This window comes from Branchiostoma belcheri, unplaced genomic scaffold (genome assembly GCF_001625305.1).
Source record: "Branchiostoma belcheri isolate BF01 breed outbred unplaced genomic scaffold, Haploidv18h27 scaffold1, whole genome shotgun sequence".
In the NCBI taxonomy this organism is placed as follows: domain Eukaryota; kingdom Metazoa; phylum Chordata; class Leptocardii; order Amphioxiformes; family Branchiostomatidae; genus Branchiostoma; species Branchiostoma belcheri.
Window position 1 is genome coordinate 1,116,389 of NW_017802379.1, and position 16,625 is coordinate 1,133,013.

General features: G+C 44.2%; 2 protein-coding genes and 1 pseudogene across 2 annotated transcripts; all 3 read right to left on the reverse strand.

The window, feature by feature from the left end:
• Window positions 1-35: 35 nt before the first annotated feature.
• LOC109462321 (intelectin-1a-like) lies at window positions 36-1,533 on the reverse strand. Its single transcript, XM_019758855.1, has 2 exons — window positions 1,335-1,533; window positions 36-1,144 (listed from the first exon to the last, which is right to left on the reverse strand). Exons 1-2 carry the CDS (start codon window positions 1,518-1,520, stop codon window positions 158-160), a joined length of 1,173 nt encoding a protein of 390 aa, XP_019614414.1. The 5' UTR covers window positions 1,521-1,533; the 3' UTR covers window positions 36-157.
• A 159-nt stretch (window positions 1,534-1,692) lies between these two features.
• On the reverse strand, window positions 1,693-5,035 carry LOC109462275 (annotated as a pseudogene).
• Window positions 5,036-8,785: 3,750 nt separating this feature from the next.
• Window positions 8,786-14,270, reverse strand: LOC109466517. The gene is made up of 6 exons (XM_019764244.1): window positions 12,933-14,270; window positions 10,660-12,562; window positions 10,060-10,173; window positions 9,438-9,593; window positions 9,143-9,192; window positions 8,786-8,878 (listed from the first exon to the last, which is right to left on the reverse strand). The coding sequence occupies exons 1-6, from the start codon at window positions 13,632-13,634 to the stop codon at window positions 8,786-8,788; spliced, it is 3,018 nt and encodes a 1,005-aa protein (XP_019619803.1). The 5' UTR covers window positions 13,635-14,270.
• Between the last annotated feature and the right edge of the window lie 2,355 nt (window positions 14,271-16,625).

A 16,625-nucleotide genomic window follows, 5' to 3' on the forward strand; every position in this document is an offset into this window, starting at 1 on the left:
GAAAAATTTAGAGAGTCTCTAATGACTAGAAGCTTAAAGGCTCGCTAAGATACTGGACTAAGACCAATGTAAAGAAAGTAAAATGTGTGCATGGGTGAAATGCCAGTCCAAGGTATTTTCGGGTCGATATTTCATGCTTATGTTGCCTGTGTTTTCTTCAGCGGTAGAAGAACATGATGACAGACTCTATTGCCAGCCTGTTGGTGCTCCAGCCTGTGTAGGTACCGTAGCCAGCCCAGTCCTTAGAGCTGAAGTCCCCACACTGCTTTGGGTCAGCTTGGGGCCAGTAACCTCCACCACCGATGCAGGCGTTCTCACAGTCTGGACCATTGAAAGCTATCCCCGGACAAACTGCACTGCACGCACCTTCTCCATTAAAAACGCGAAACTGCACATACCCGGGGATAGCCTGTTGACTAGCGACCGCTCCAGGAGACAACAGAGACACCACCTTATCATCGTCGCCTTGCTCGTACAGAATGGGAATTGCCGGTCCGTTGTCGTGGGTGTACGTGCCGAGGCCGTACCCGATCGGGTAGTGATCTTTGAACAGTGTGTAGAGGTTGCCGCCGTAGCTGTCTAGAAACCCGTCTTGCGTGCGGTAACGCAGGTAGGCTGTGGTTTTGTAGTCCTTGGCGGGTACGTTGTTCGGCACATGCCATAGCATGACGTTGGAGGCGCTGATGCTGAAGTAACCTGGGTTCTTGTAGTCGTCGGTAGTGGCCGACCCCATGGAGCCGAAGGTGTGCACGTTGGCCCAGTTGCCGTCTCCCTCGGCGTAGTTGACGCTGTTCCCGCGGGTGCTGGACCATCGATCCCCGGCCGTACACTTGCCGTACATGTCGTCCTCGTGCACGCTGGAGACCAGCGTCCAGCCGCCTCCGGCCGTGGTCATGTCGCAGTAGGTCTGGTAGACGGTTCCGTCTTTCCCGACGAGGAAGTAGGCGCCGTCTTGGCTGGAGGGGTTGTTCTGTTTGATTTGGAGGCAGGAGTTCGCGGGGTTGAGTTCAGAGCCCAGGTCGGGGTCCGTAGTGGCCGCCAGCACCGAGGCTTCAGCTTGGGTCAGGCGATTTTCCAAGCTGTTAACGGTGTTCGTGAGACCCAGAACAGTGGTCTGCAACGACAGGCACGCGTCGATCTCAGCCTGAATAAAGAAATGAAAGTAAACACAAAAGGTTTTGGTTAGAAACAGTGGAGACTGCAAAGGGCCATGCACAATTAAGGAGCTTATAGGCTATAAGCTTCTTGGTACAATGAACAAGTGAGTCGCCAAGATAGATGTAGTTTTTGTCACATTTTGATACATGGGCTGCATTTAAGTCATTCGTATTCACCTGTTGTGCTTGGATGGTACTCTCCAAGTTGGTCAGGTGCGCACTGACGTGTCCACAGCAGGAGGACGCGCCTGTGTTCTCATCTGGTACCTCCGGTTCACCTTTCAATCGCCCGCTGCCGTTTGGAACGGCAAAACCAAGACCCAAAAGGAACGATAGGAGTACCAACGCCTTCATAGTGTACATGGCGCTATAGCTGTCAAGAAGCGAAATGGGCTAGAAACTAACTGCGTGCGCCTTATGTAGTTGTTTTTCCTGCTGACGCAGGTGTGACGTGCACGTGTTTGTTTTGCGCCAACTTTTGAAAACATGTCCGTCGTACACATTATCTATCAAAGGGTAATGAGAGAGTTTGACAAAAGTTTTCAACATTTATTCTTCACCAAGGAGATTACATTCTTTTGCTGAATTGTTTGTAGCTGATGTCTTGTTAATGTATCGGTTTACAGTTTGGCTATACTTAGTTCAACTTAAGGGTTCATTAAAACTTCTTCATAAAAATTTCATATCAATGAAATGGAAAAGTGTTGAAGATACTGAATTCTAATTTTTAGACGAAAGCTTCAAAAACGCCATAATTATCTCAAGCTTATGTTGACGTGTCAGATATGCTGGACTCAGTTCTTGTCCCCGCCATTGCATTGTCTTCAGCTGAACATCGCAACCTGGATGAACTGGAAAAACAACAGAACATGTATTAAACCGGGGCCGTTTTACACGCACAAAAAAGATATCCTAGGATACGGGATTGGCGCCAATCGACGTAGGAGAGGTGAATAAGTACGCTAAATTAAAGAAGTACAGCTTGCCGCTACATCTTAGCTGTCATTAAGCGATGCCTTTAGAAGATAAGTTATGAAAACTTGATAGCTTTCCGGAAAATACGAAAGTCATTGAATTACTAGTAACCAGGCATGTCAGCAGACCTGGCGCCATATACTCACATCGTCGTATCGGAAGGTGGCAACTCCAGTCTGGGCGGTGTCACGGCGTCTGAAATGGTCTAGAAAAAACAAACAACCAGAAAAGAACACTTATTGCCCTAATCTCAAAGCAGACGTTGATATAGAAAATGGTACTGCTTTCTGACAGATAAAAGAAATAGATTCAGCGTAATTTTGAAATACCGGAAGATGATATTGCTCAAGACGTAGTGTGATGTTAAACTGACATGACACTTTCTATGCGTGTCACTGGTTTCCACCAGACTAACGCACCCCCTATGTTTTCATGAGGGGGAAATGAATCCCTAACGGTGGACCCACTCCCCTGGCCAGCCATCAGACAGTATTTTGCCAAATTCTACCATCCTATCCCCCTTCCCCCTTCGGAAAGACTGGTTAAGGCTGGTGTATCTACCTGTCAGCAGCCTGAGGCGGACCGCGCAGGCCACGAAGTCATCAAACGAAATCCTGCCGTTGTCGCTGTAGCGCTTCACGATGACGTTCAGAGCTTGCGGGCTAAGGTTGTAACCTGTACGATTGAAAAGGAACACGTTTTTATATACATCATCATCACTTCCATACCGGCATTGTGAGTGTTAGTAGCCTGGGTACCATCCTGAGAACCGCTATATTAGTCCCCTAACTGCGGCAGGCCGGCAGGTTTACCAGGCTAGTAGCTATAGACTAGTGCTCTGACTCACCCCAGGAGCTGATGGCGGCCTGCAGCTCTCGTGTGGTTCCACGGTGCCGCTCCTGTCCCTGTCATACTGCATGAAGGTGTTTTTCCACTGGTTGAGAGCCGTCCACAGCTCCTTAAACTCGTTAAAACCCATATTCCCGCTGTAGTCGCGCTTGTAGGACGAGTCAAGGAGGTTGCAATTGGGAGTAACGTATCATCATGGAGACGCCTAGTCTTTAAGGAGATGAAACATCTACCAGTTATTTAAGTGTACCTTTTCCTCGGCGCCCTTTGCTGTTAGTTTTGATGCCATGGCATAAATGCTCTATAAAGTCACTAATATTGGGTAGCGATCACACGTCACCTCTTGAGAACGCGAGAGAATGTAATATACAGTGCAAACCTGCTTTGGGTAGACCAACAGTTGAGTAGACCAATGTTTAAGCAGGATATACTAGTCACAGTATCTGTCACGGCTCTAAAACACATTACATTACAGAGTCTGACATTGTATCATAAAGCTGACTCAAAAGGATACGTCAAGCATCGATATCAGGATGCGGCTGGTCTCCAGGCTAAACGCTGTTGTGGGGTAGACGAAAAATAGTTGAAAAAACACCTTTTTATGTTCAAACATCAAATCATATGTCACGTCAAGTCATCTTAACGTCAACTGTGTACAAATCGTGAAGAAGTCTTACGCTGGTAAGATCCGCTGATCCCAGACGATGTCAGGACTCGCTGCAGCTCCCTGGCGTCAACCTGCTGGTCCTGTGGAAACGGTGGTCGACATTATTCATGCACTGCACGAATAGCCAGCATTTTTAAAGTACTTTCAGCAAACAATGTCACTGTGTGGGCATCATGGCAGCGGGTATTGATCACACGCATTGTGGTTTATAGCCCGGTCTGTCAAGAAAATGCAGTTTTAGACTTTCAAGGCTTGCATGACAAGTGCAAGCTCGCTTATTTATTTAAAGATACTGAACATCCTCTTGCAAACCTGTAGGAGACAATTAAAACTCTAGGAGACAATTAAGGTTCACTACTTACCGCTCCAGCTACAGAAGAGAAGTAATCATACAGAGGGTCCTGTGGTGATACCTGTGGGTATCATGGGTGAGATAATGTATGAGAGGGACTGATATACAACAACTGTAACAACAAAATAAACAGTGCAAATGTATCCACTGACATCGCCTTGCTATATGTGTAAATTAAAGGAATCCACAAATATGCCTTTCTTGACATAAAGGAAGAAACAATATAATGGAATTCAGCCCTATATGTTATATGTATGGAGCAAAATATGGGCACTTACTTGTCTCGCAGTCTTCGAGAGGGTTCCAGAAAGAACATATTCTATCTTTCCCAGCAAATCCCGAATTTTGGCTCCTGAGCTGCTTTTTTTTTGCAGAAAGTGGTGTGGAACAAATTATATATATTTTGATACGTACAAATGTATTATGATACACGTCGATCATGGTCACTACCTTTAGTACAAAACACATGAGGAAAAATCGTCCCGATTCCTCTATTAACTATTGACCCTGATTTCTTTTACTTACTGTTTACTTAAAAACAAGCGAATGAGAAACTACCTGTTGGAGGAAACCCCTTCCGCCACAACACCAGAAGCCAGCAAGCACACAAGACAGACAATACTGAGATGAAGCGCCATCTTGTCGGGCATTCGATAATTACAGCTGAGTATGGGTACAAAAACATAATACATTGTATTTAATGAACCAACGAATGGTGGTTATTCCATGCAACAAACGCACCATTTCATTTGAACATTAAAAAAATCTTGCCTTCCCATTGTGGAGAATTCAGAGGCAGCATATATGTGTCAATAGACAACAACAGCACATTACATTTGCGGACATTCAACACAGTGTAGAAAAATTAGCTACACTACAGAAACAAGTGGAACGCAGCAGCAATTTATGGAAGGGATTGAGCCACATGTAGAGCGTGAAAAAGGAAGGAAGACGTAAAATACCCGTCCTTACAAATTTGGGAGCCTCCACCTGAGCTGCTGTCAGGGATATCTGCAAGGTCTGCAATGGGACTCGCGATGTGAGGAAACTTGTGCAACCTGTTCTGCAACCCTTGTCTTAACTCGTGCACATGTCTAAAATCCCCCCCCCCCGAAAAAGGAATCGTCTATGAAACAATGTTACCCTGCATTGATTACCTTTTTGGTTAAATTGAGGCGCCACAGTTCAGTTTCCTAACACACGCATATATTATGAGACACACACACACACACACACACACACACACACACACACACATCGTGTTCCCCACATAAACACTTTTTCAATGGCATATATGATTAAGGCCACAAATGAACATGTACTAAGTAATTACGGTAATCATGCCAAACATAATACAAGACAATGCGAACTAAGGTGCAGGTCAGTGTTTTATTCCATCAGTACATACATGTAGAACCTGTACACACGCCTGACCCAGCACCCATGTGTGATGTAATAGTAGCAGCAGCCTTCAGACATATCAGTCACTTCAGACAAGGTCACTTGTGATGAATCTCAAGGTTCGGAGAAAAGCTTTCCAACATCTGACAGAAAATGAGCATATTACACACTTCTGATCTGTCCCTACAAAAATGTGCATACTTATTGTTGCCAAAGTCTTTTATATTTTCTACTGCTATATTACCGTGTTTCCAGTACGAACTCATTTTGGCAGTGCTTGTTTGACCTAACAGCCATGATATATCTGTGGGTTACTTTCTACCAATCTGGAGTCGCTGTGATTTCTATCTATATCTGTACATTGGTGAGGTGCAATCTTGCAAAACATGGTGATCAGGACAATAGCATACATACAGGAGAGTGCGGCTAGCCAATAACACTGTTTTCTGAATAAAACAACACTTAAATTTCAGCTCTCCAAAAGCCTACATGTATGTAACTGTATGTATCCATATACATTTCACATGTTGGAGTAATAAAAGTAAAGTCCAAACGTCTTTCAAAAATACATGTAAGGTACATGACTGTACATGAGCCAATGTTAACGTTACATTTGAAAATACAAGAAGTGGGCCACTGTTGCTTTCTGGATTACCGGCTACTGTTGCTATGGCTTCTTCTGTTGCCATCTCTATTGTCTGTTGCTATGGCTACTATCTGTTGCCATGGCTACTGTCTGTTGCTATGGCTACTGTCTGTTGCCATAGAGCCCCTCCCAAATGCCAACACATAAATTTTACTTAAGAAATTTCCAGTACACAGATTTACACAGATGACCCACACAATTCTGAAGAAATGCCACCGTAACACCATGATACAATTCACCCATTATAAAAGAATAGCATAATTATACAGCTTTATAAAATTACATTGAGTGTTTACATACAGTCTTTGACAGTATACTTAATGTAGAGTGGTGCTATCATTTGAGTACATCATCTACATACATGTATGGTAATATCATTTATATACAATCACATAAAAGGCAGTGCTCAGTTTTGACTTGAGAAAGTTTACCTTAAAAATTGAAATACTTAAGTCTGACAGATTTTTTAAAGGAATCACTGTGATTCTTTTGGCGTAGGAAATGCATTTCTGGTCAAGGCACATTTACTTTGCTTCCATAATCTAATTCACAAGTGACAGCCATTAGAATTGACATGTTTACCACATTTAAATGTATCACACAAAGTTACTACAATGAAAAGTGTGTAAAATTGTGATACAAAACTACAAACTAGTGACTCTCATGTCAGATTTTTTTCTTACTCAACAGGCTTCTCCTGAAGTACAAAAATATGTGCTTTTGTGTTAAAACATCTATTTTTGTATAAACATGTAAAAGTTTTCTAGCTTCCACAACTGCAGTGGTTCAAGTCTGTTCATAGATTTTCTGACTCTAAACTGTATCTTAATTGACTTCTCTCAAGAACACCAAGTTTCCATAAAAAATGCAATAACAAAACGAATCAAGCAAAAAATAAGGGGATAGGACAAAATATACCAATAATTATCAGGTCACCAACTCAAAAGTTAAGAATTACTTCAATTCGGACCAACCTGTTATTAAGTGCTATAAACAATAAATACTGATACATACAAATGTAGCATATCATGCTGTTAAATGGTTTGCTTCTGATAATCTCCAATGATTATACCAAATCATCAAAATTAATAGAGTAGAATCAAACACACTGTAGCAAAATGGTCTTACTCAAAATTCATAACTTACTGTTAAATTTTGTTCTGGTCATATAAAAAAATTGTGCAGTTCAAACAAACAAAAACTGTTACCTTCCAAACTACATCAGAGCGCAAAAATAATTTGTACAATATATATAAAATACTTTGTACATAAACAGAGATATATCTCTGGGTAATAGTTAGTTATATGTGTGCAACTTATATACCAAATATGTACAAGCACTTCACACAAAAATATGGGGTTTAAAAGTTACCATCATCTCTCTTCCTTAAAATGTTACATATTTTAAGCTGTAATGTATTTAATAAGGGTTTAAATTAGTCATTATCAAATGGATAATGTCTGAAACATGGAGCTTATCTGGTTTCCAATGTTTCCTTTTCAAACATTTGTGTCTCATAATTTGAAAATTTGGGTAGTTAATTGTGTATGTAGTAAGATATAAGGGTGTTTATAAATCTAGAATAACTTATCACATATATTAATAACAGTATTTAAATTCCTTGAATCAATTAATGTTTTTCATACTCATAGCCCCAAAAGCAGTTTAGAAAATCTACAAAGGGTTCCCATACATTTTAATTCCTTCAATCTCTCTTCTGGTTAAGTACATGCTGCTCACCAATGACACATTCTTTTTCTACAAGTGCAATCGTAGGCTATTCCACAGTGTACTTGTGGGCCACTGTAGATTTTGAGAAGACACCAGATTGTATCTTGCAGCTCCCTTATTGTCAACTCATGGGTGCTTGCTGTAGAAACAACAGAAAATTTAAGAACAGATGTTGGTGTTGTGCATAAAACAAGAACAGCGTCAATACTTTCTTTGTGGCATAACAAAACAACCACCAAACATCATAACACATTACCTAATAATCTACATCAAAAACAAAGCAATTATCAAAGGAAAAATAAATTTATCAAAGGAAAAATCAGTGCTATCAGCACCAAAGTAACTGTCAAATGTTCACAGAGGAAGTTTTACAATGAAATATTTGAAGTACACAAAGAAACACACTGTCAGGAAATTCAAAGTTCTTTTAGGTGAGCTAGAGGGAGCTGGAACGAAATTACATCCAAGGCCATGCGGACAATCCAAGAGGAAAATCGAGTTATCGCATTACTGTTGCATAATACAACTTAAATTGAAACAACAAAGAGTCCCTTAACAAGCCCTCCATCAGATCCATTAGTCAAATTTCCAGAACTCTTTTTTAATCTGATGTAATCTCATTAAATCTCTGTCCAAATCTCCAAGCAATTATCAAGCTTTATGTGCATTTGGTTGAGCGCTTATTCATATTAGGATACTAATAACCTTAAAAGCACTGATTACTTTTAGACAGGTGTAGAGAATGGTTCTCGAGTTAACTTAAAGGGGTGTGGTGAGGTATTGTGAACACAGGTTAGATAGATTGTAAGTTTCTATCTTATCCCACAGTCTCACATTCTGCCACAAATTTTGAGTGGCTGACGGATATTTCTTAACAATAACATGGGTACCATCCTGGCTCATCTACGTCTTCTCCCATACCGATATGTGGGTAGTGACTATCTGAGCGGACATAAACTAACCAGGATGGTACCCAGGATAGGTATTTCTAGCCCTAGACAATATTTTACCTGAGATGACTGTACTCTCTCTGTAAGGCGGAGATGCTCTGTTGTAGGGTCAGGTTTCTGGCTCGCAGGTTCCTGACCTCCTCTCGACACTGTAACAGGACAGATGCACAAGCTTTAGAGAGATCATCTGGGGCTCTTGTCAGGATTAAGTCTTAAGGTTAACTCAACAAGCCAAGAATTGATAGAGGTTTGGATAAAAAAGTTTGACAACAGTCAAATTGCAGGGTTTCTTTGCGCTGAGGAGAAATGACATGCAACTAGTCTTCTGAATGCCTTATCATATGGGGTTTGACTGTTATACCTATATCAAACCAACTTTGGTTTGGATTCCTTTTTTTGAAAGTTTGCCTCACCTGATCAGCCTGTCTCTGTTTGTCCAGCATCTCCAAAATAAAGTTGTTGGCTGCAGAGGAACAACAAAGTTTAATACATCACTGGGCTTCATATCAAGTTCACTACTGTTCATTCTACGACATCATACAGAAATGACGCCTTCATATCAATGATCACAAAGGGTTTTGCATTCTGACTCTATATGTTCTGCTTACATACAAAATAAATTCACAGCAGTGCTACCCAAAAACTCACAAACTACCATACTCATATCCCTAAACAATTGTTCTAGATGAACCAAAGCTCCTGTAGTACCTTTATTGAGGACGTTCTGTTGGCTCTGATCGGATGAGTCCCTGCAGTCTGGTATTGCCTGCTTCAGACAGTAGATGGCGCTCTTCAGACTGTCCCTGCGCCGCTGCTCGTTCAGCTTGTGCAGCAGACGGCGGTCCACGGAACCTGGCTCCAACTCTGGGAGGCGGGGTGATTGGAAAAAGAAAATTAACTGACAAGTTCATGTCTGACAGCTAATTATACATACTGGAACATATTGTGACATACATGTGACATTAGAACAGTAACAATAGAATAATTCAAACACAGGTGATTACATGTCGTTACATTGTAATTACCTGGACAAGTGGGGTTTACCTACATTTTGGAAGCATTGGAGACAGTGCCCAGTTTCAATATAATATGTGGGTTCTGTGAACTTAATATACTACACTATTTACTCTTTTTTTATGTTGTATCACAAGCCAATGATGTGAGGTCATGATGCAAGATGAATGTACATATTGTAAAGTACAAACAAAAATCATACATTAGCTGCTAGGTCCCTGTACCTCTTTAAAACCCGGTAATGCACATTCTGTATTAAAAATCTATCATAGACTGTAGGGAAAAGGATAAGCAATTCTAAACTCTCGTCACCCACCTTCTATCTTGATGATCTTGTCCCTGTTCTTCTCCCAGGGTGCCCTGTTGGTATCGTCAGGACCGGGACTGCTCGGCTGGTACCAGGTGTCCTCCAACAATGCCTCCTTGCTGTCTGTGATGGCATTGCAGGGACACGTCACAAAAGCAATTTGCTAACCCTAAATTTCATAGCTAAAGCTAAGATTACATTTTTCTGAACACGATGCAAATTAATTTTTTTAAGACTTTTTTACATAATTTTTGCTCTGAAGGAATTCTTTGAGTCTACTGGAAACAAGATTAGTTAAATTCCCAAGCGTAATCTATCATCAACAAGTTGTAACTGTAAGCCCTCATGCATGTTTGTGTGGCTATACATTACATGACATTACTTAGGGGCCAAACAGGATTTGTACACAAAATCTGTGGGCAAATTATTTACATTATACCTGTATGAAAACATTCAGAAACATTCATAAGCATATATATGAAGAAAATATAGATCTGACTTAGTTGTTTAGTGTAAATTAGTGTTTACTGATTCTGTACTCAGGCTATGACGAGGTTAGAAAGTTAAGTATATATATAGCAATGGACATAAACCACTAGAGTAACTTACCTGTGGTGCAAGGTGCTGAACTGGGCCTGGACAGTGCTGTCTCTGTCGGCGCCAAGTTAAACTGCTGCTGCTGGAGCCGAATCTGTGCCTGCAGAATCTCGAGCGGGTGTCGGTCTTCCCCTGCAGCCACCTGCCTGCTGTCCCCAGCTCCACTTCTGTCCTCCTGGTCTGACTTGACAAATACAGGATTCTCCAGTTGTGGGATTGACTGGTCATCCTGGCTGTAGCCTGCTACGCACTTACTCTCAAATCCACTTTCAGACTGACAGGTCTCTGAAGACCTCTGCTGAGTATACAGAGGCGGGACCACCTGTGTTCTTAAACCTTCTTCCTCAGAAGGCAGGTTCCCCTCACAGGCCTTTGCTTTGCTGCTCTCAGTGGTTTCTTCTGGAACCTCTGTGACCTGTGGAGTCTCTCCTACAGGGTTTGGCTGTAGGTTTGGCCCAGAGGCAGGGTACACGTTCCCATTCACTATGGTGAGATGTAAGGATGTGTCTGTGTTTTGTAATGTAGCAGGGTTCAAGCCACCTGTTGTATCGATCAAGGAGTGGCCTGTGGCAGTGTCTGTAGTTTGTTTCATGCCATCCTGTATGGGAAATGTAGAGTTAAAATCACTGTTCTCTTTGTCTAATGTGTCAGTCAGAACATTTCTGTCCTGTTTCTGTTCCACCATTTCCACGCCTTTGTTCTTCAGTTTCTTTCCTTTCGTCTGAGCATTGTCTTCCGAGTCTCGTCTCTTCCTCGAGGGCACAGCTTCGTTTTTCCTGCTCGCTGAGAGTCCTGCCCCGTTACAACTAGAGTCTTCTGCCTGGTTGAACACTGGTGCTGCTTTATGTACCTCATCATTAGACCCCACAGAAGGCAAGCCCGGCACCTCATCCACCTCTGCTTTCCACATCTCCTGACTAACCTGTTCGTTACTGTCCCATGCCATCCCTCCGTGTTCTAAGACACCCTGAGTTGTATCCTCCTTGCCTACGGTTTCATACAGGTGATACGTGGACCTCTGCAGGTCTGTGATCAGGTTGTGGCAGGCCGTGGACAGGGCAGCCAGGACGTTCTGTGTTCTCGGTCTTGTTGCCTCTGTGGGCAAATCTGATGGCACGGCTTCTCTGTAGTTGTTTACAATCGACGTCGGAACTTGGGAACTATTGCTTAAGACTTGCTCGCTCTTAGACATGCCGTCAGAGGGCCACATGAAGTTAGGCGCTGCCTTTGAGTCTACACTGTTGTCATGCTCTACAACCATAGGCATGGCTGGATGGCTCAGCCTCTGTTGTTGTGAGGGTGGACCTACAAGATCTTGGGGTAAACCGTCTTTAGGCCCCTCAACATTGTTCACAGAGGCAGCAGGTATAGAAAGGCCACTTTGGGTGTTATAACCAGGATAGAACTGATCACCGTGCCGTGTTGGGAAAGACGGAGACTCTGGCACAGGCTGTTCTTGCTGGTAGGCGTAGCCCCTGCCTTCCACCACCGGTGTGTTCTGTACGATCTGAATCTGTCTCTGGAAGTTCTGATCCTTGGCCTCCAGTCTGCTCATGTCTATTTGGTAAGGCACCGGCGGGCTTGCCATCTGGAGTCTCGGGATCTCCACTTCCCTCTCCACCTTGGGCAGGGAGGGGTCGTACCCGACCTGGAGACTGTCTTGGGAACTGAAGACGTTTTCCTCCCCCTGCAGGTGGTTTGGCAAGACACTGTGCTGCTGTTCCACACTGGCGGGGAAGTTTGGTGACCAGGCAGTGCACTGTTCTCTCTCAATGACAGATCCAGTCCTCTGTTGCAGCTCCCACGCTTGTCTGTCCAGTAGTGGGTTGGCAGGTTCAGCTGGGCCTTGTTGTGTGTGCGGCACAGTCTGCATGACCTGTGCGGGCTGCTCACAGGGCCACCGCGCCCCTTCATCCTGCACCGCTCGAAGGGATGACAGATTGGGCGACCGGTGGGGGGGATGCTGGGCCTGACACGGGGACTGGGGGACGGGTCCGCAGGGGGACTGCGGGATAGGGGTGGGGGTCTGCATGCAGGGTGAGAAGCACTGGCCAGACGTCCCGCTCAGGTTGGAGTGGGTGGAGCTGATGCTGGAACTGCGGCTGACCAGCGGCGCCGGCTGCCAAGATCCTGCTGCACACTGTTTCTGCAGCGCAGGGCTGGGTGTGTTCGCCTGGACTGGAGATAACATGCTCCTCTTGTTGTTGTGCGGCTGCAGAGCTCTGCTGTGCGTACAGCATCCGCATTCGCAGCTCGGTCTGTGTGATCTTCTCAAAACTGTCCACGGCTGCACTGTTCTGAACCTGGGCATGTACAGGATGGGAGGGCATGCCTTGGTTGGGAAAGTTCCGATGCTGCTGCCAGTGATCTGTTGGCTGAGTTCTAGCGGAAGCCTCGTTCTCTTGAGTTCGTACAAACTGACCCGGTACCGACTGAGGCATGTCCACCATTCCCTGGTACACCGTGTTTCTGGGATGGTGTTTCAGAGCTACGTTTTGGTGCATCCCGGCAAAATGGGGATAGTTTGCCCCATTGCTGTACAGCTGATGTCTCTCTCCTCCTTGAATCTGCTGTGCGTGGTACTCACTGCGTTGGTATCCCGGGAACTTGCCCGTGGGGTCGCCGTGCGCAATACCACCTGTTTGCGCGTGGTAAGACACATCCTGGTGAAACCCTTGCGCGGCGTGTGCATGCCCGTGTTGCGACTGCGCGCCTAACTGATGCAGTCTTGCCGCATGAGATCGCATCGCCGGGTCCTCCCCCAACAACGCGTGATCCAGGTCCGAGAACTCGAACCCCTTCAGGTTGATACAAGTCTGCGGGTCGAAGCCCTGCTCGTGGTGGTAAGCGTGCTGTGGATGGTGGGCCACCACGTTCATGTACCCGCCCCCCTCCCTCCCCCACCATCCGGACGCACCGTTCGCGTACCCACCTGTTCCATTCTCCCCTACAGACTCCACAGGTACGTGGGGGCGTTGGCCATACATTATAAGTTATATAACCTAAGGCACAACAAGCTCACTCTCCTTTTTCTTAAGGGTAATTTTTCTTGTCCTCTAATCACTTAGTGAACCGATCCTGACAGTAGTTTCGCTTGCTGACAGCAAGCTGCCGGAGTTTACATTGCTTCAGTTATCACAGGTGCGAAGATTTAAATCATACGTGATGTAAGTTGCGAGCTATAGCGGTGCGCCAGTCACATTTGTAGGCGACTTCTAAACTAGTAGAACCTACTGCCTCGGTTGTCTTGGCGCTGGAAGATCGTGTGCTGCTACACAGGTCGGCATTCCATCGCCGTGGCCGGCCATGCGAGTTGAACGAGCCTCCTGCAAACTTACAAGTGTCTCCTGGAGCTGTCAAACTTCGCCTGCAAGGAGCGAGCCCACCGACCTCAGGCCCGGGTCAAATTTCGCCCGCCTGGGGTAGCTCGAAAAACTTTCCGGGGGAACGGCTGAGGCGCAGATCGGGAGGGTTGGGTGGTTTAGTCGGACGCCCCATGGTCTGATCTCGTTGTTTGAGGCCGGCAGCGCAGGAAAAGGCACAAGATGAGGCGAAGACCGAGCCCGAACCGCTCCTCAGCCATTGTCTTCGGCCTGCCCGGTTCACCTGTTCCTCACAGCGCATGCGGGTTTCCCAGAGCCCACTGCGAGCGGCTCCCTTAGGGCCTACATGGAGGTTCCCGGTATCCTGCAAATATTTGTTTTACACATTAACCAAACATTTAGCTCCCAAATACGTCCTAATCCCCTTTTATAACATTAAACGACAAATTTATAGGTCATTTGAGTCGGTACTGATGCTTTCGAATGTTTAATGGCATTGCGGTATTGCTAAAGTTGTAAAGTCAAATTCTTCAAGAGACCCCCGCAGCTAGTGTTGTGTTTGGGTCCGACCATTACTCGTGTAGGGGTCAGCGAATGCAAAATAGCATCGGCTGTGTGTGCATGTTATTCTTCTGGGCCGTAGTATAAAGGTAAACGTTTACATAGACATGGCGCTGCCTCGCTGAGGCCCCGTTTCGACCCGTGTGTGCGTCGATCTGCTGTCCTTTTCAGAAATTTTGTTTGTTTTGGAGCGTTTTGTGCACGCACCGGAAACGGACATTTACTCCCGAATCACCGTCCTTTCACAACCACCTGTTGCATTGTTTAAAACAAAGAGAAAATTTGCGTGACTTTACATGGTACTTAAAGGTTTAAGGTCTTCAAATTACGTATTTAAGTGTTTTCAGGCTCGAGCAGGTATTTGGGACCTCAAATCAGGAAGGATTGGCTCGTCTTTGAAAACGGGGTGCCCGCCCAGGTGACCCGAAAGGTAAAGATACAGATCAGTACGCGTGCATGTATTGAAAGCAGACGTCAATCACGCCTTTGTGTGACGGGCGACTGGCACTGTTGTTTGTCGATGTTTTTGTGAGGGGCTTGTGTTGCCCGTCACTCGCGACTGAAAGGACGGGCTGAGAAAGGAGCCATTACTGCACATCTCAGGTTTCACCCCGAAAACAACAACAGACACAACACTACCCCGGTCTGCACGCGTGCGATTTGCCCAAAACTCATTCCGCCGCCTGCGAACAATGCGCGGTAACTGGGTCTATTATGGGCTCTCTTTTCGAGCAGCCGGAGCGGCTAATGGGTGGAAACTAGGTGATAATTACCCACGGATTTTTGCGGGACAATCGGGCAAGCACGAGCCGCAGGCAGAACAGGTCTTACGGAATGACCTGAACACAAAGTATAAATCAAAAGACCAGGGCAGGCCACGGACGCACAAGTTAAATCACAACATCCTTTGGGACATTTCCCATTGTTTAAGAGTTATTCCAATAAAGCCAACATAACGCTTGGTAATTTCCTTGTTGTGCTTCTCTATACGCTTGTTGTGGAATACAAGTTGGTCGTATGTACCTGCTCACTTACATACGGTAGTACTAGTATTGCAAGCCCATGACACCCCTTTAGGCGACAAGACAATTGCTACGTTTAGTTAACTTTTTTTTTTTCCTACCATAACTACCATGGTCCCAAGCCATGGACTTTATTCAGATTCACATATGGTGTACATGTGGTGTCGTCAGACAGAAAATCATTTTAGATACAAGCATTTTAAATAAAGACGGGTAGATATACTTATGCAGCAGAAGTTATAACGCTGTTATCGCATAATGTCGTAAACAGTTATGGTTTTCTAATAATCTCGGCTTATCTTTATATCTGGTCCATGACAGAAATATTGCGTACTTTGCTAAGGTAAGATGACTGTTGGAAGAATCGCTAAGTAACACTGATTCTAATTCTACATTCATGTGTCTATTAAATATTCGCTCAAAGATTTCTTCCCAATACCCTGTTAAGCGTTTACAGTGGATGAACATATGCATATAATTTTCAACAGTATTACATAGCTCACATTCGGGACTGTAGATGCTCCCGTTAGTGTTAACAATTCTCCATTTATTAAGCAACAGTTTACAAGGGAGTATTTTATGAAGGATTTTGAAATTAAACTCTCTGAACTTATTGTCTTTGATGTTCAATGTTTGTGCCATCCATATTTTTCTCCAGTTCAAACTGGGAGACAAAGTGTCCCAGTAAATTTGAGCAGCAGGTATTGTAACATTCTTACAAACACTAACATGGTACAAGTATCTACTGGTAAGTTTTTCAATTGGGACTAAACAGGAATTAAACCATATCGTATGGTCATGCATAGTATTTATCATGTCCGTTGCTGTATAATTCTCTTCAGAGATCCAGTTCAATCCTATTGCCCTTTTAACTTTCATAAATTCACAAATCCAGTTCTTTCTATCTATAAGGTCACTTAACAGCTTTTCCGATGTTATAAACTCCAAGTTTTCACATATATCATTAACATATATAAATCCACTTTTGATCCAGTGTTCAAAATACAATGTATTATTGCCAACTTTGTAGTTTTCGTTACACCATATAATTTCCTGTCTCTGTTTCACAAGG